This window comes from Rhinoderma darwinii, chromosome 1 (assembly GCF_050947455.1).
Source record: "Rhinoderma darwinii isolate aRhiDar2 chromosome 1, aRhiDar2.hap1, whole genome shotgun sequence".
NCBI lineage: Eukaryota > Metazoa > Chordata > Amphibia > Anura > Rhinodermatidae > Rhinoderma > Rhinoderma darwinii.
The window spans coordinates 67,948,092-67,967,764 of record NC_134687.1 but is presented as its reverse complement, the minus strand read 5'-3'; the positions used below and the strand labels follow the sequence as shown (position 1 = coordinate 67,967,764).

Genomic DNA, 19,673 nt, shown 5'->3' with positions numbered 1-19,673 from the left:
TTGAGCCTCCCTGTAGGAGTGGAATCCCCAGCCAGAGCGTTGCTGACGCTTTGGCTGGGGATTCCTCTACTGTTGGAGCCCCTGACGTCACTGTCCACCATACACAGTGACGGCAGGGGATCCTCCTGGACCGGAATGTGATATCAGGGGCAACCCCAGAGCCAGAGTCCTGGAGCAGAGCCACTTCTAGCACTCTGCCTGGGATTCCAGTTCTGCTCCTGACATCACTGTCCATATATGGACATGGATGTCAGGGGCAACCCCAGAGCTGGTTTTTATCAGGTTTTTTGGAGTGCTGTGTTCATTTGCAATTGGACTTTAAATATATATATATATATATATATATATATATACACTACCGTTCAAAAGTTTGGGGTCACCCAGACAATTTTTTGTTTTCCATGAAAACTCACACTTATATTTATCAAATGAGTTGCAAAATAACTATAAAATATAGTCAAGACATTGACAAGGTTATAAATAATGATTTTTATTTGAAATAATTATTTTTTCCTTCAAACTTTGCTTTCGTCAAAGAATGCTCCATTTGCAGCAATTACAGCATTGCAGACCTTTGGCATTCTAGCTGTTAATTTGCTGAGGTAATCGAGAGAGATTTCACCCCATGCTTCCAGAAGGCCCTCCCACAAGTTGGATTGGCTTGATGGGCACTTCTTGCGTACCATACGGTCAAGCTGCTCCCACAACAGCTCTATGGGGTTGAGATCTGGTGACTGCGCTGGCCACTCCATTACAGATAGAATACCAGCTGCCTGCTTCTTCCCTAAATAGTTCTTGCATAATTTGGAGGTGTGCTTTGGGTCATTGTCCTGTTGTAGGATGAAATTGGCTCCAATCAAGAGCTGTCCACAGGGTATTGCATGGCGTTGCAAAATGGAGTGATAGCCTTCCTTATTCAAAATCCCTTTTACCTTGTACAAATCTCCCACTTTGCCAGCACCAAAGCAACCCCAGACCATCACATTACCTCCACCGTGCTTGAAAGATGGCGTCAGGCACTCTTCCAGCATCTTTTTAGTTGTTCTGTGTCTCACAAATGTTCTTCTGTGTGATCCAAACACCTCAAACTTCGATTCGTCTGTCCACAAACACTTTATTCCAATCTTCCTCTGTCCAATGTCTGTGTGCTTTTGCCCATATTAATCTTTTCCTTTTATTAGCCATTCTCAGATATGGCTTTTTCTTTGCCACTCTGCCCTGAAGGCCAGCATCCCGGAGTCGCGTCTTCACTGTAGACGTTGACACTGGCGTTTTGCGGGTACTATTTAATGAAGCTGCCAGTTGAGGATCTGTGAGGCGTCTAGTTCTCAAACTAGAGACTCTAATGTACTTGTCTTGTTGCTCAGTTGTGCAGCGGGGCCTCCCACTTCTCTTTCTACTCTGGTTAGAGCCTGTTTATGCTGTCCTCTGAAGGGAGTAGTACACACCGTTGTAGGAAATCTTCAGTTTCTTGGCAATTTCTCGCATGGAATAGCCTTCATTTCTAAGAACAAGAATACACTGTCGAGTTTCACACGAAAGCTCCCTTTTTCTAGCCATTTTGAGAGTTTAATTGAACCCACAAATGTAATGCCCCAGATTCTCAACTAGCTCAAATGAAGGTCAGTTTTATAGCTCCTCTAAACAGCCAAACTGTTTACAGCGGTGCTAACATAATTGCACAAGGGTTTTCAAGTGTTTTCTAATCATCCATTAGCCTTCTAACACAGTTAGCAAACACAATGTACCATTAGAACACTGGAGTGATGGTTGCTGGAAATGGGCCTCTATACACCTATGTAGATATTGCATTAAAAACCAGACGTTTGCAGCTAGAATAGTCATTTAGCACATTAACAATGTATAGAGTGTATTTCTGATTAATTTAATGTTATCTTCATTGAAAAAAACGGTGCTTTTCTTTAAAAAATAAGGACATTTCTAAGTTACCCTAAACTTTTGAACGGTAGTGTGTATATATATATAACAGCAGTGACATGGGGGAGATTATACAGCAGTACTAAGCATTTTAGCAGAGGGGTTATGTAAAAATGTTAAAATGAGCAGCTGCAGCATGTCTCTCTGTCTTTCTCTAACTCTGCCCCTGCTCTCCTCCTCCCCCTTCCCCTCTCCATACACTTCTATGGGCAACTGTAACCTGATCCCTCAGTAAGCTGGGAGCCTGTCTTAAAAAAGACGGACAAAGCAGTAAAGTTAGTGTGAGTGAACAGTTTATGAGGAAGAATCCTGGTAATTAGAGAGAGAAACATTTTTCTCTATTAAGATATATTACAAAGTTTCTTATATTCACTTATTTTATTGATTTATGCACAGTTTTTTCAAAGTACAGTGCCTATTAGTGATAAACAATTTACCAAAATTTGTTTCGGTCCAAATAAATTTGCAATGAGTCCTCTAATAGCTCTGTCAGACTCAGAGAGTCAAACAAGGCAATCGGGGCACTTGCGATTCCACAAAAAAAAAGGGCTGATGTCCCATGTGACATGAGCGGTCACATGGGACAGCTACGTCATTGCGTAGTTTTGTCCCATGTGACCGCTAGAGGCTATGATTGGCTACTATGGTCACATGGGACAGCTATGACATGACGTAGATTTTTCCAATGTGACTGCTGTAGCCTGTGATTGGCTGCTGCGATCAAATGGGAGAGATACGTCATCTCACCTTCTGACAGGGACGCATAGCTATGGAAAACCAGGGCAAGTGGTATATACACCGTGTTCCAAATTATTATGCACATTGGATTTAAATGTCATAAACATTTGATTATTAGTTTTTCAATTAAACTCATGGATGGTATTGTGTCTTAGGACTCTTTGGATCATTGTAATCAATCTTAGACACCTGTGATAATTAGTTTGCCAGGTGTGCCCAATCAAAGGAAAACTGCTTAAGAAGGACGTTCCACATTATTAAGCAGGCCACAGGTTTCAAGCAATATGGGAAAGAAAAAGGATCTCTCTGCTGCCGAAAAGTGTGAAATAGTGCAATACCTTGGACAAGGTATGAAAACATTGAATATTTCAAGAAAAATTAAGCGTGATCATCGTACTGTGAAAAGATTTGTGGCGGATACAGAGCACAGATGGGTTCGTTCAGATAAAGGCATAATGAGGAAGGTTTCTGCCAGACAAATTAATAGGATTAGGAGAGCAGCTGCTAAAATGCCATTGCAAAGCAGCAAACAGGTATTTGAAGCCGCTGGTGCCTCTGGAGTTCCATGAACCTCAAGGTGTAGGATCCTCCAGATCGTTTGCAAGTGTGCATAAAGCTATTATTCGGCCACCCCTAAACAATGCCACAAGCAGAAACGGTTGCAGTGGGCTCAGAAATACATGAAGACTAATTTTCAAACCGTGTTGTTTACTGATGAGTGCCGTGCAACCCTGGATGGTCCAGATGGATGTAGTAGTGGATCGTTGGTGAATGGCCACCATGTCCCAACAAGGCTGCGACATCAGCAAGGAGGTGGCGGAGTCATGTTTCGGGCTGGAATCATGGGGAGAGAGCTGGTAGGCCCCTTTAGGGTCCCTGACTGTGTGAAAATGACCTCTGCAAAGTACGTAGAGTTTATGACTGACCACTTTCTTCCGTGGTACAAAAAGAAGAACCATGTCTTCCGTAGCAAAATTATCTTCATGCATGACAATGCACTATCTCATGTTGCAAAGAATACCTTTGTGTCATTGGCTGCTATGGGCATAAAAGGAGAGAAACTCATGGTGTGGCCCCCATGTTCCCCTGACCTCAACCCTATTGAGAACCTTTGGAGCATCCTCAAGCAAAATATCTATGAGGGTGGGAGGCAGTTCACATCAAAACAGAAGCTCTGGGAGGCTATTCTGACATCCTGCAAAGATATTCAAGCAGAAACTGTCCAAATACTCACAAATTCAATGGATGCAAGAATTGTGAAGGTGATATCAAAGAAGTGGTCCTATGTTAACATGTAACTTGGCCTGTTAAGTTTTTTTTGATTGAAAGAGCTTTTGATTTCTGTAAATATGACCTCCTGATGCTGCAAATTCAACAAATTACCATTTTAGTTCTCTTTACAACCTTTAAAATGTTTTGATCTCTGTTGTGCATAATAATTTGAAACAGTGCATTTTGAGTTTTTTACTTCTAAAAAAAAAATCTGTTATCATTAGGAGATTTGTTCAATAAAATTTGCATTATACTCCATCGGTTGATGGCTTGAAGATTATACTGACTGTCATTTGCATCGACTATTTAGGAAAATCAATGAAAAATAACATTTGCATAATAATTTGGAATGCGGTGTATATATTTTTTTTAATCTTCTCTTTTTTGTCTTCTTCTGGTATTCAGTTCTGTTTTTTGCAAGAATGATAGGGCCTAAAGTTGTAGCGGTTCTGCTCTGTCGGTGATCTCTAACTACAAGGCATATGCAGCTGTAACTAATGTATGTAATGTAATGTACACTTTGTATTTTAGACAGAGATATATTATTTTACATGTGTGAGAGGTCACAGCTGTACAAAAAGTGATGAGTGACCATAAGATAGAAGAATAATCAAAGACAACAGCTGGAATCAGAAGCAGATTATCCCTTTAAGTGCTGGAAAGATCAGACCCAGCAGCCTTAGCAGGGAACACCATCTGCCTTGCTAATGTTTGTGGCTAAAATATTTTCTAAATGCGAGATGACAAGAAGTCATGTAATTCCAAACCAATGAAAGAACAGCAAAAGTTATCTCTATAATAAAGGCACAAGATATAGAACTGATGTTTCAACACATAAAGCTTCAATATTTATGGTCTAAAACATACTCAACATGATTTCCCATACTCATATCTAGTATGTATATACTTCACAGCTGATATGTCAAAACTATGCAACTCCATTTTTAAAGACACGTGAGGGCATTCCTGGACAAAGTTTTCCCGCCTGGGGCCGTCACCACTGCCTTATGTCTGCTAGATGTGACTGTACTGTTCTGTGACTGAACAGAAACAAATTCATGAAAAACATGCTACAAATAAAATATAGCATAAGAAATCTGCGCCAGACTTGATTCAATAGATATATAAATAATATATTAGCCTAGTTAAAGTAGGCTCAGCAGTCAACGGTCATGTGTTGTATTTGTGGCATTATGGCAGAAATACGATTCGTCAGCATTGAGACCTCTGATTGGCTGCAGTGGTCACATGCTACGTTTATGTAAACAATCACCAGGAATACCGTCAAAGTGTCAGCTCTAGATCACCAGGGGAAAGGAACAGTAAGTACTGTTTGTTTTTTTTTGTTTGTTAATTTATCTAATTTTCAGTTATTAGCACAAAAAAAAAATCGGAACTCAGATAACTCTTTTAATGATTCATTAAAATTGTACTCAAACTGCATTGTTATGTTTAATGCTATATACAGTATATAAAACGACAGACGTCTGGGGCTGTCATTTCTGTGATGATAACATATTGTAAATTAGCAATATGTCTCCCACCATGGATATTTTTTTAACCCGTTAATTATCAAGCCCATTTTCATTTTTCCCTCCTTGCCTTCTAAGACCCATATGTAACTGATTTCTTTTCCGTCTACATAACCGTATGGCAGGGATTAAAGGGTAATTCCCAACTTAGACATTTATGGCATATTCATAAAATAAATGTCTTATAGATGCGTGTCCTAACTCTGAGACTCTCACTTATATCGAGAACGTGATCACTCAATCCCTGTTTCGCTCGGTGTGGGGGCTGCCAATTTGAGGTGTGAACTAAGTGGAAAGCAGGCCATGCATGCTCTCCATTACATTTTATGAGTGTTCTGGAAACAGCTGGGTAAGCGCTCGATATAGGTCCTCAATATATTTGTGAGATCCAGAGCATCCTGTGGATATGCAATAAATGTTTAAGTTGGGAATAACCCTTTAATAGGGGGAGAAATATGGCAGATCTGGGGGCCTCATTAGGCCCCCTGCAGCTATGACAACCTATCAGAGGGCCCCCCTTTTCAACAGCTTAGATGCGGCGGTCACATTATTTGCCAATCCCGGCTGTTAGAACAGGGTGTCAGCTGTATATACAGCTAACACCAGCAGTGTACAGAGCGAACTCAGCCCTTGAGCCCGCTTTGTACTTCTCACCCATCATGACGTATAATTAAGTCATGATTCGTTTAAGGGTTAACCTCTTAACGATATAAGTCGTACATGTAGGGCAGATGTACATTATAACAAAATTGGGCGGGTTCAAGAGCTGATCCCTCAACACATGTGGCTGCTGCAACAACCGGGATCGGAGATGCTGCGGCTTGCCTGTCAGTATTAGATTTAAAAGAGCCATATAAATTAAGCTTATGGAGTATTTTCTGAATTTGTTGAATAAATACAGTTTACAACGAAAACTCAGTATCCATATGAGTAAGTATAATCTGGATATGCTACAGCATGTAGAAATTCTATTCTACTATAATAGAGTACTGTCATACTATATACTATTGTTCAGCAATGTCATAGCAGTCCGTTTGCCTAATCGATTTTTTCCTAAATAAAACTTTCACAAGTTTGTATAAATAATTGATAGAGAAATCATGGGAGATTTGCTTATTTAACTCTGAGCTACAATGCATTATATTATAGGCATTGTAGTATGTAAGATTAATAGCAACAATTATTATCTGAAATCTTCAGGATGCGCTTTGTTGTAAGATCATTGAGCTGTTCTCTTCTGCTCAGTAGCAGTAGTAATTATATATATATATATATATATATATATATATATATATATATATATATATAAAAACGAAAGAAATCCCACAGCACACCAATAGTTCCAAAAAGTATGTGATTTATTCAGTCAACAGCTGCAACGTTTCCGTCCTGCTATAGGACCTTTTTGCTTGAAAAAGGTCCTATAGCAGGATGGAAACGTTGCAGCTGTTGACTGAATAAATCACATACATTTTGGAACTATCGGAGTGCTGTGGGATTTCTTTCGTTTATGTCTTATAATCCACGTATCTGGATTGCCTGGTTGCACCCATTACCGTGTTGGAATCTGTCGCAGAGTGCTGCTTATCTCTACCTATATATTTTTATATATATATATATATATATATATATATATATATATATATATATATATATATATATATATATGTATGTATATATATATATATATATATATATATATATATATACATACATACATAACCACAGTAAAAGTGCCTCCATTGACAGTACATCCCATAAAAAGTAGCCCAAATAAACAGTGCCAAGTGACTGCCCCCCATCAATCAATAGTGCCGCCATAATGCTTTATTTTCCACAACCATAGAATTAGATAACATTATGGTTGCTTGTAGCCCCCATAAAAAGGAGCTCACTGCATACATATTTCTATAGCCCCCATTAAAAAGGTTGTCTCATGAAGACAAACCCTTTTAAAAAATAAGCTGTGCAGCTGTTACTGCCAGGGAAAGCTGCGGTCAGCCACACATTTCCCCGGGGCATGGACGCGCCAGGTCTTACAGGGTGGCTTTCTGTTTTGGAACATAGAGGGGGCTCCTAAGCAGAGAAACCTTCTCTATGATGTCCAAACGTTCTAATAGGACTTATGAAACGGTATTGTCCTGATGAGACAACCCTTTTCAAGCTCTGTTCCCATCCTATAAATACATTGCAATTAGTCTTAATTTAAAAAAAAAATATCTCCTGTTTTGTGTGTACAGCTCCTAAGCAGACCTATGTATCTCCCTGGTTACATGCTACAAACAAACCACGTGTATAGTCTGAACCAGCAGTCACATGTTACTCACACCTACCAACTGTCCCGTTTTTCACTGGATTGTCCAACACGGGGCACAAATTGGGCTGATGCAAATATTGGGAGTTATGATGCCCCCTATTTTCTGTACGGAGAAATATATGTCTGAGGGATCAGACTATAAAAGTGCACATAACATTTCATGTTTTATATTCATTTGGATAAGGGGTGTAGTTTTGAATTAACATTATCAATATAAGGAGCCAGACATTTTGCGCCTTTAAAATTCTGACATACCGTATAAATCTGGTACCGTTCGACTACCAGTTCCTGTCTCTATATACGCACTGGGCATGATTCGAAGGAACGTAATTAATCTAAAGATAGAATGTGGGTATAAATGCATGCAAATATGAGAAGGACATACAAACCATACCACTACTAACAGCACAGTCACATCTGGTATGGTAATATAAATTGCTCTTGAGGACTTTAATTGCTTCAAATTCTACCCTGATGTACACATCTGGTATGGGTGCCGCAGAAATCCCCCTCACTACAATGTAACGTCTATGCTGTGTGGTAAACTACCGTTGCTTTCAAATTGCAAATGAAAGAGTGCATGCAGTGAGGTAATGCCCACTTCACCATGTCCACCTTCAGAAGCGAATTCTGAACATAATAGAGATTATAATTATTTTGTGCCATGTGTGTTTCCGTAATGCACAAGAATAATGCACATAGTGATGTCACAGTATAGGGATAATACAAACAATAATATCACAGTAAAGGGATAATTAACTCAATGAAGTTACAGCCCAGAAATAAAGATCACAGTGATGTCATTGTAGTGGAATAATGTGCACATTGCTGTCACAATACAGTGATGTCACAGTGCAAGGATAATCTATCTGCCACAGCAGAGGGATAATGCGCACAGCAGCAGTAAGCACGGGGCTCCATATAGTATAGCTTAGAATGGCACCCCATTTAATCTTGCCCCCTTCCATAATTCATATTCATTTTCTAACTGAAACTTACCACTATGGAAATGACAAACTTAGTTGTTGGGCTGCATAGCAGATACTATGCATTCTACTTTGGTAGTTATGCCCCTAGTGCCAAACGGCAACCATAGAGTGACTTAATAATACTCAATCGAAGAAAGGAACTGCAGGACTCAAGATAATCCAAAGAAGTGTATTTGATTTATTCACCAAGCATAAAAACACTTGCAACGTTTTAACCCATGAATGGGTCTTTATCAAGCATGCTTGATAAAGACCCATTTATGGGTTGAAACGTTGGAAGTGTTTTTATGCTTGATGAATAAATCAAATACACTTCTTTGGATTATCTTGAGTGCTGCAGTATCTTTCTTCAATTGCATATTGATTGTCTCCCTTGGACCTGGGATTCATTGCTGTATGCACCACCCATGTTTGGGGAGTTGTCCTTTCACACTGAAGATTTTTTCGTGGCTGTGCTGCTGTATTCCTGAATATCTACGACTTAATAATACTGCCATACATTGACCGAATAATACCACAATACAGTGACTGATTATTAACAGTATATCAGCACCACAGAGACAGTCTGCAGGGAACCAAATAAAGACCAGATTAAGAAATATAGTACTCCTCAAACACAGTCAGAGACAGAATAAAAAAAACAGTCCCATTAGGATAAGGACAACTAGCAGACATTCCGCTGTGGAAAAACCGCACCAGTTCCTGCGTTTTTTTACTGCAAAAAATGGTGCGGATTTTGCGGTATTTTTATTTTTTTCAATCAAAGAGTTTATTTTATTGTTAACATGTTATGGAAAAGTACAAAACATAGCATTTGAGATGGTTCAAGGTGTAGAAAACAGTTCACACGTTGTTGTATAATAAGCAAGATAATATACATAGGTAGATCCATGCTAAAAAACCATCATCATTGTATTTGAATCATCAAATGAGTTTAAGTATTTGATAGTTTATTCTTAGATGATAGTTATTTATGTAACATTTATATCTTGCGTCAAACTTTTCTAATACATACTAGGTCTTGGCTCACGGGAGTCATTCAGACCAAATATATACTAATATATTATGCAGTGCTTGTACTTTGAAAATACATATACAGAGCAACAAAGATAAATTTTAATAAACTATACAAGACATGACTGTATTAACAATTAGAATATTATTGAATAGGCATGCATTCAGGTTGTTTAGTATGGACTTTCAATCCAAACATTTTTTAATAAATTGTTCATATATATATGATTGGCAAACATCTTTTCATTAATACAAGTGATGTTTAGTTGGGCTATTACTTCTTGTATATGAGGTTGTGTTGACCTTTTTCAGTATCTGGTGATTATGAGTTTGGTAGAACGTGTGACGTACGTTTCGCCGTCAGCTGACGTCGGGTGGTGTCTTGGTGTGGTCTGTGGTTGACTCATTTAGCGGCAGACATGCAGAATATGGGTTGGCATTTGACATGGATCTGATCCTGATTTTATGTATCTCTGACACTCTCATTTGTATTTTTTGTCCAGTGTGTACATATTTAGTATACCGTTAACTGTTGAGGTATTCTTGTACAGTATTGTCAATACCTTGACAATACACTGTTTGATTCCATGGATGTATAATATGATACATTTGTTGCTCCTAGATACCACTACCACATTTTTATTATGTGTTGTTTTATATTGTATGTGATGGTCTACGTATGTTTTTAAATATTTTCCAAATAAAGATATTTTTTTGGTATTGGTTAGTGCTTTACTTGTACTATGGTTATCTACACTTTTAGTATTGCTGTCTATATATGTCTTCATAGGTATTCTATATACAGTATTGACGTATATGGATGTTATTGCTGAAACTGGTTTTCTGTCTGGCCTGGACTTTATAGGTATTGTTATAGTAGGATAGTCCCTATGCTGAAGTTTAGGTATTTTATTTTCGTGTATATGTGTTTCTTGCAGATATATTACATCACTCCCCTGTAGTTCAGCCTCTCTCCATAGGAGTGCTCTTTTGAAAGGGGAGTTAATACCCCTAATATTCAGTGACTTGAAATTAATTCTCATTATTATTTATATAAAATCTAAAGCTAAGAAACATGTGACCAGGCATGATCTTAAGGGCAAAAACAGGTTTCTGGCAAAAATCCGAATGCATACCTTTACAAGCTTGTGAAATATTACCGGCAGTAAATTGAACTATACAAGTACAGAAACAAAATGGCATAACAAACATAACATAGAATAGTATGACCATCACCATAGAGATCATCACTTATTCAGAAAGTAAAATGTTATTGTTTAAAGTCAGGTAGGATCAATCCTGTGCCATTCTCCGTCGATTCTTGCAGGTGATCTTCTGGGAGATGGAGGTACAGGCAAACTTGTAGAAATGTTCCATTTCTTCAACAGTGAGTATCCTTCTGTTACAGATTTTCCATGTAGATTGTACTGTTGCGATTAATCAGTAGGATATCCCCATCTATATTGAATGTCGTTTTTCCTCAGTAGCTGTGTTAATGGCGCCAATTCTTTCTTCGCTTGCAGTGTGACAGCCGATAAGTCTGTAAACAGTTTGAGATGAGAATGTGGCGGAGATAAGAGGTTGATGTTTTCTTGAGGCGTACATTAGCTGTTCTTTAGTCTGAAAGAAGGTAAATCTGGCTATCACATCTCGTGGTATATTATCAGGTAGATTTTGGGGTTTGGGGACCCTATGTGCATGGTCAATGCTAAGTTCATGTTCAATGATTTCAGGTAGGATGCTTCGACTTCAGATAGTGATTTTTTGGAAAGGTTGTATGATATTCGAAAAGTCATTGTGTAGTGTGCTTCCAAGAGCTAATAACATATCCTTAAGCATATTTCCAGATACAGTCTTATTCGCAGTTTGAAATCTGTCAAAGACATCTGAGGTATCTGGTATTGTATTTATAGGTTTAGGATCGTGTCTTACCTCGTATTCCGCGAGATAATCGTCTAGCTTCTGTTTTTGCTTTGCTGGACTAGTTAATGGAGATATCGAGTTTTTATCTGAGCACACAGAGTTAGGTGGAGAGATATCATCTTCCTGATGTTACAGCAGCATGGATTTGTCTCGTTATGACGTACCTCGTGGGGATGACGATGCCATTTTACTTGTTGAGTACTTAGGGGTATTCCATGTTTATTCAAAGCGTGGTTTGATTTGAGATTTCTGTGTTGTCTCAGGCATCTCCAGTGCTGTTGTAGTGAAGTTGGGAATATTTTCCTCAGATGTGGAGGTCAATGATGGGAATTTGTCTTTCGGAGCTGGGCTCCGTGAGTTCTCATCGCCATCTTTGGAATTGTTTTCTACCATGGTAGACAGGTTTTGATCTGGCTTGTCGACCGAATTCTTGGTCAATATTCTATTGCCCATGTATAGTTTTGAAATCCCTAACATGAGAATGCTTTTTGTGTCGCTGGCAGGTGCTTTCGGCAGAGAAGATGGACTACTGAGCGGAGCTCTTATCTCACGCGCCAATCTCTTCCGGTGGCAAAATCACGCCCCCTTGCTACGTTTTTTTCAAGTCTGTGAGATGGTGACATCTCCTCTGAAAAATGCAGCAATTCAGCCCACTTTCCGCAGCAGGAATTTACATGCTGCGGAACAAAAAATACGCACCGCAGGTGAATGTCAGGAAGGATATTTTACGCAGCGTGTGGGTGAAATTAATTAAATCTCACCCACTTTTCTGCTACTGTATTCCTCTGCGTATGTTGCATCTACAATTCCGGATGGAAAATACACAGCAAGTATGTTACATGTGGACAAGTTCTTTCTTTGTCAGAGGATGGTCCGCTACTCCGGACCCCCTCTATGAGCCATGCTGTACCTAAATGGACAACACCAAAAATCCCCCAATAAAAGTAATGAGAATAAATCCTTATTGGTGTATGATGTGTAGAGGGGGAGGGGCATATGAGCCCATGATAAACATGGTAGTAACGGTGTAAAAACCCGCTATACGAAACAAATAACCTAAAAATCGGAGTCTGACACACCAAAAATCAATTAAAAATGTATAAATGTATTATTAAATAACAATAAAACAACAAACAAGTAAATTAAAAACATAGAGATGATTACCACAGTAGGGATGGACACCAAACAGTCATATACATAAGATGGCGCTGTATCAAAATAAGGGGGCAGAGCTGTAATGTAAATGACACCATGCACACTATATGTGCATATATGAAGCCACAGAGGGTCAAGAGAACCAACTCCCCCAATATAGCATGAAACCATACATGGAACGCGCTTCAGGGGAAATAAGCAGCCAACCACATCATTCCAGGGTAAAATAAACCAGCTGTTTGTCAGAGTTTTGGGATCACATCAGCTGATCACCAGGGCAGCTCTCAGATTAAAGGGGTTGACTATGAAGAGAAATACCGATACAGTGGATGTCTTCTCTGATTGTTATTCACATCCATACATGGTACAGGTGTCAGAGAATGCCTAGTGCCAGGCTGCCAGCACCCGTGCTCCACTTATACTCACTTCTTCCTTGATTCCACGCCATCTATGAGGATATGATGAGCAAGTGCTTACTTGCTGCTGATAATCTTCATGGTAGAGTGGGGAACCATTCCAAGTGTTGCTATGGGGCCCCATGCTTCTCGTTACGCCCCTGGTCACATTTGCTTGCGTTTGCAGCGCAACACAGTGCACTGTTTGAACTTGGCCTTAAAGCGTTGGTACAAATAAGTAACATTCGTAAAGTTATGAACTAGATAAACAACCAGACTGAAAACAGGTTCCAGTCTTCTTTAACACTTATTCCCGCTGAGCTCATGTGTAGCCATTTCAATTAGAGGATAAAGATCTACTTTCACATCATAGCTTGAGTTCACATGATGCCTGATAGATTTTTAAATAAAGGAAATAGACCAAAAGAGATTGTTTAATGAGATTTCGTGTCAGAGCGTTGCAGTTATAGATCCATGTTTTCTGATAGAAGGATTAAGCTGCATCTCAAAGCAAAGAAATTTCATTTATTCCAGGGCAAAACAGATTACGGGGGTGTTAAACTGTGTTATTCTGCTATTGTCAAGATATTTACTTGCCACATATGTTTTCTCCATGTAATTGACACGGGTTTAACTATTTCATTCACCAAGTCTAAATATCCCAAAAACTACGCATAGAAATTCAATACTGTACATGAACGTTCTTTCTAAAATATTATTTAAAGGGATGTTCCAATCTTTTAAAGTTATGGTGTATTCTAGGATATATCGGGACATTATGATCATTGGCTGTCTGACTGCTGAGATGGACTGAGGTCTCTTCACCATTCCACCTGCACAGCGGCACTACCAGCTACCTGCTGTGCAGGGAATTGCAACACAAACCTATTCAAGTCTTAAGGGGGTTTTACACTGGGCGATTACCAGGCAGACGAGCGTTCATATAACGCTCTTTTTCCGATAATTGCCCTGTGTAAACAGGGCAGCGATCAGCAGATGAACGAGAAAACGCTCGATCATCTGCTCATCGTATCATTTTAAAAAAGGAAAATATTATCGTTGTCGGCAGCACATCTCCCTGTGTAAACAGGGAGACGCGCTGCCGACATGATGATGTATGGGGACGAGCGATCGGAGTAACATTATGTGTGGAAAAGCCCTTAGTGATATGACATTTTTTGGAGGGAACACGTTTTTAAGCCATGATCACACACAGTATTTTGATGCAGTTTTTTTGTTTTGTTTTTTTGCAAAGCCAGAAGTGGATCCAAAAGAAAACAAAAGTATAAAGAAAAGATTGATGATTCTCCTTTCTTTTGTGTCCACTCCTATGTTTGGCTAAAAAAAAACTAAGCCAAAAACTGTACCAAAAACTTCATCCAAATTATGTGTGGGTTTCCAGCCTTAATGTAACATGAGGTTACAAGTGTGCATGCTGTTTGTATTTTGTTTTTATATGTTAGCTAACTATTAATAAACTTATGATTTTTGCTAAAGAGTAAGGGTGTAAAATGATCATTTAAAAGCTATGTAGACTTTTTGTAAGCATTTATATATATATATATATATATATATATATATATATATATATTAAATAAAGGTATTTAGTGTTTTTAACCCTTTTTCAGCCATTTTTTTGTTTTCGTTTTTCACTCCCCGCCTTCCAAGAGCCATAACTTCTCTATTTTTCCATAAATGGAGTAGCGTGAAGGCTTATTTTTTGCATGAGGAGTTGTAGTTTCTATTGGCACTATTTAAAGTACATTACTTTAGAGGAAAAATGGGAAAATGTTTTGCTGTATATTGTCATTTATACAGGCTCCTGTTAAGACCTGCCAGAGGCGGGGCTTAACAGGCGCAGATATAAGGCAAACCTGGGGGCATTTATTAGGTCGGTGGCTGCCATGACAACCATCGGCACCCTGTGATTGCATCTTTCTAACGGCTTAGATGCCATGTTCGCTATTGGCCGCGGCATCTAAGTGATTAAACGGCCAGGATCAGAGTTCTCTCTGTGTCTGGCCATTAGTGCAAGGTGTCAGCTGTAATACACAGCTGACACCCGCAGCGTATGGAGCAGGCTCAGTCCACCATATTTTTCTAGTCTGTGTAATTGACACTTGTAAGGTTCTGCTTTTAGTGATATATCCCTTCCGGCTGATCTGGGACTCCTAAAACAGGCCCTGGTTTTTTCCCTAGACTACCCCGATTATCTACTCATGCACTGGAGATTTTAATCTGATACCTGACCCCAACCTAGATAGACTCCTCTGCTCCCCGCTCTCTGTCTCTCCTAGAGGCCCCACTATAGTACAGAGATGCATGGACATAGTTATATGGTGCGACATATGGAGGCATCTTACATTTTTCTCCTGTTATTCTCCCATTCACCAGACCTTATCTCAGATTGATAATACCTTTGCTCCTACTCGCAGACTAGTGTATATTCCTGATGGGAGATACTTTCTATATCATACCACTCTTCACAACTGATTTCCATCTTATACACCCATATGGCTCTTACACATTGATTATAAGGTACTTGCCAAAATCCTTTCCCTTCGCTTAAATCAAGTAATCCTTTTTTGTTATGCATGAAAACCAATATATATGTGTGGGCCCCGTTACGCCTCAGAGAACACCTTGTCTGCAGATGACGAGACTGGTTAGCGATACTACTTATATATTTTCTTGTCTCTGATATCACACCTTTGATTATATGCTATGATGATGTACTAAGTATGTATATGCTATTCTTTGTCATGCACTTCTGTAATATCATTTATTTGTTCAGCTTCTGCAGCTCTTGTTAGTATGTTGTTTTAATCCATATGCCTGTTTGATATATGATAAAACTTTGAAATAAACAAAAAAAAAAAAATCTGTGCCAAGTCTGGATTTTCAAATGTACAGCATGCCCCGAATTCATTCTGAGTGTATTTTTTCACTACATGTGGATGGGGTTTTGAAAACCAAATTCACATTCGTTGCACTGTAAATCCGCAATGTGTGAATTCACCCTTAAGGGTGCACGGTGAAAAATTTAAATGGAAGAAACAGCAAATGATCATAATATGTGCAGATGTAGCAAAACTATTTATTTTGTGCACTTTCAGTCCCATAGGGAACCCTAAGATAATAAAGTGTGATATAATAATACATCAAACCAAATGATAAGCTCAGCTTTGCTGCATTGGCAAATTCAGTTCTCGTACATCTGTACGTTGTACTTTATTTGCTGCATTGTGCCGATATGTATGTTTCTAACCTGAAGAGATGACAATCATTTCTATTCACATTTTCCTCTCTTTTCTATCTTTCTAGTTGTAGAGAATACATAGAAATAGAAATTTGATTTTCTACATAACTAGATAATTTTCATCCCTACCAGGGCATATTATATTTCTTCACATTTAAGCAAAAGCAGAAAGAAATATGGGCTTGACAGTTTTGTAGTAACTGGTACTGCCACGCTATATCAACCAACTAATTTATGTGCCTCAGCATTTTCATAAAATTATGGTCATGGGAAAAGAAGAATTATGAAAAGACACATAAAATATACAATTCCACTTTGGTAACTTTAGTTTAGAAGATGTAATTGTAAGGTTTAGTCATAAAACTATGAACGCCTTCCATATGGCTTTAGCATAGATGTCATCATAACTATAAATGTTAGACACTTACCATAAATAATACTGTTTTAAGATACAATCTATCTTGATTTTTAGCTAATAAAAATTTCTTTCAGCAATTCTCAGAGGTCGTAAGGAAGCCAACTGGATAGAATATCAGGACAGGACACGAAATGTATAGCAATCTATTGCACTTAGACGAGTACTGATAGTTCAACAGAATAGTAATGTGGTCAGCACTGGTCTAAAGAAAGCAAACCCTTCAGTCAGTTTAGACATTTGTTTCTGTATTAAAAGACAGCACCATATATCTAATTGGTGAACATACACTATCTGGCCAAAAGTATATGGACACCCCTTTAAATTATTGGGCACAGGAGCTTCAGTCACACCTATTTGCAAACAGGTGCCTAATGGCTGTGCAATCTCCATAGACCAACATTGGTAGTAGTGTGGATCATAATGAAGAGCTCTGTGACTTTAAACTTGGCACTGTAATATGATGCCACTTTTGCCACAAGTCAGTTTGTGAAATTTCTGATTTGCTTGATCTGCCCTGGACAACTATTAGTGCTATTATTGTAAAGTGTAAGCGTCTAGGATTAACAACAGCTCAGCCACCAAGCAGTAGACCATGTAAACTCACAGAGCGGGGCCCCTTAGTGCTGAAGTGTGTGGCGTATATACTGTAAATAGCCAGTTATGGCAGTATGATGGATGAATGTGGGTTTGGCAGATGCCAGGAAAACGCTACCTACAGGAAGGCACAGTGCAAAAAATTTGGCAGAGAAGGGATAATGGTCTGGGGCTGTTTTACAGGGTTTTTCTTAGCTCCCTTATTACCAGTGAAGATTAATGTTAACGCTACAGCATACAAAGACATTTAAGACAAGCGTATTCTTAGTGGCAACAGTTTGGAAAAGGCCCTTCCTTGTTCCAGAATGACTGTGTCCCAGCACACAAAGCAGGGTCCAAAAATACATGGTGTGATAAGTTTGTCATGGAGAAACTGGAGTGACCTGCACAGAGTCCTGGCCTCAACCCCATTAAACACCTTTGGAAGCACCAATTGCGAGCAATCTTGTTCAACATCAGTGTCTGACCTCACAAATTCTCTTGTAGCTGAATAGGCACAAATTCCCATAGACACACTCCAAAATGTTGTGGAAAGTCTTCCCAGAAAAGTGGAGGCTTGTATAGCTGCAAAAGGGGGCCCGACTTCATATTAAAAGCCAATTGTTTTGGAATGGGATGTTCAAGAAACTCATATATGTGTTATGGTCAGGTGTCCACATGCTTTTGGCCATATAGCATACTTAATGGTTTTGGCACACCTTTGCACTCCAATTTTTGTTAGTGTCCCTCTGCTCTGGTAAATAGAGAGGGTCCTGAGCCAGGGGACCATCCACTAAAATATCCAAATGCCCTAAAAATTCATAAGTACAATTGTTGTTTTCATAAGACAACCTGTTTAAGTAACATTTCTAAATACCAGTATACAACTTTATGCACTTGATATTGACATAATAAAAAACAAAATAAGTAGTGAACCTAGAAATGGATGAGGAAAAAGCACATCATTAACCTGTTTGCAAGACTTTCTTCAGACTCCTAAAATAGGGGTGGATGTCATCTTAGTCCTCTACTTCTTCAACTGGAGACCTAGGCATGTAGCTTATTTAAAGGGTGTTGTAATATGTATATATTTTATCTTATATTTATTTATATATTTTTGTTCTTTTTCTTTTAGGGGAATTGCTGGTACTGTCTTAGCTACTACTATAATTGGGTGGTGCAGTTTTTCAGCATCCAAAATATTCATCACCACGTTGGCAATGGAAGGACAACAGCTCCTTGTGGCATATCCTTGTGCTTTGCTTTATGGACTTTTTGCATTGCTTACTGTGTTTTGAAATAGGTATGTATCGTTGGATCAAGAGACTACAATACCCAACGACCTCATGTCCCCTTAATATATTCCATTTTCCCCGCATGCTGTGTGCTAAACCATAAGGTCTATAGCAATCTGATAGTTTTATAATCTTATACTGGGAGCATGCCCTGTTTTTTTTTTTTTTATAGAAATACACTTTGGGGGCAATTTATTAAGACTAGCGTTTGAGATGCCAGTCCTAATAGGTAACAGGCTAGAGTAATACACAACAAATTTTGGGCGCATCTTCAGCTGTCCTTGCGCCACTAAGTAAAATCTATGCCAGCCAGAAACTGGTGTAGATGTCCGCTATAATTTACGCCAGTTTCTGGTGTAAATTATAGTAAATGCATTGGGCCGCAGTGCACTAATTACCACCCTCTTCTATTATCGACAGCGGCGAAATGCAGAATTTTTTGCTTTTGAGCAGTTTGCAACTTTGTTATGCTAGAAAATGAATAAATTCCTCTCTTTCGATTTTATGGGCTGCGTGTGATGTTGATGTTCTCACTCTAATTATTTTTTACAAAATAATAATAATAAAAAAAACAGACCCCTGAGCCTCATGGCTGTCATATCAATGCCATCTGTCTACACTGTCCTACCAAGCTGAATCATGAATAATAAAGATATTACTGGATGAACTTTCAATCAAAATTGAGCACTCTAATAATAGTGCATAACAGGCACATGGACATCAAAACTTGCGAAAACAGTGATTCCTATAAATTAACTAACTATTTCAAAGATTCCTGTGTATGCATTCAACTGCATAACTACCAGGGCAGCAGGTATGGCCATTGCCCAGGCGGTACAGCAGCTGAGGGGGCCC

At 38.8% G+C, this 19,673-nt stretch overlaps 1 protein-coding gene across 1 annotated transcript in view; it reads left to right on the top strand.

Annotated features, from left to right (window-relative positions):
- The window catches only part of YIPF7 (Yip1 domain family member 7), a 161,814-nt gene extending 142,496 nt beyond the window's left edge, over positions 1–19,318 (top strand). Inside the window, exon 5 of the mRNA XM_075849599.1 lies at positions 18,659–19,318. Coding sequence (XP_075705714.1) covers positions 18,659–18,821 — 163 coding nt within the window. The 3' untranslated portion in view covers positions 18,822–19,318. The remainder of the gene's footprint in view (positions 1–18,658) is intronic.
- The last annotated feature ends 355 nt before the right edge of the window (positions 19,319–19,673 follow it).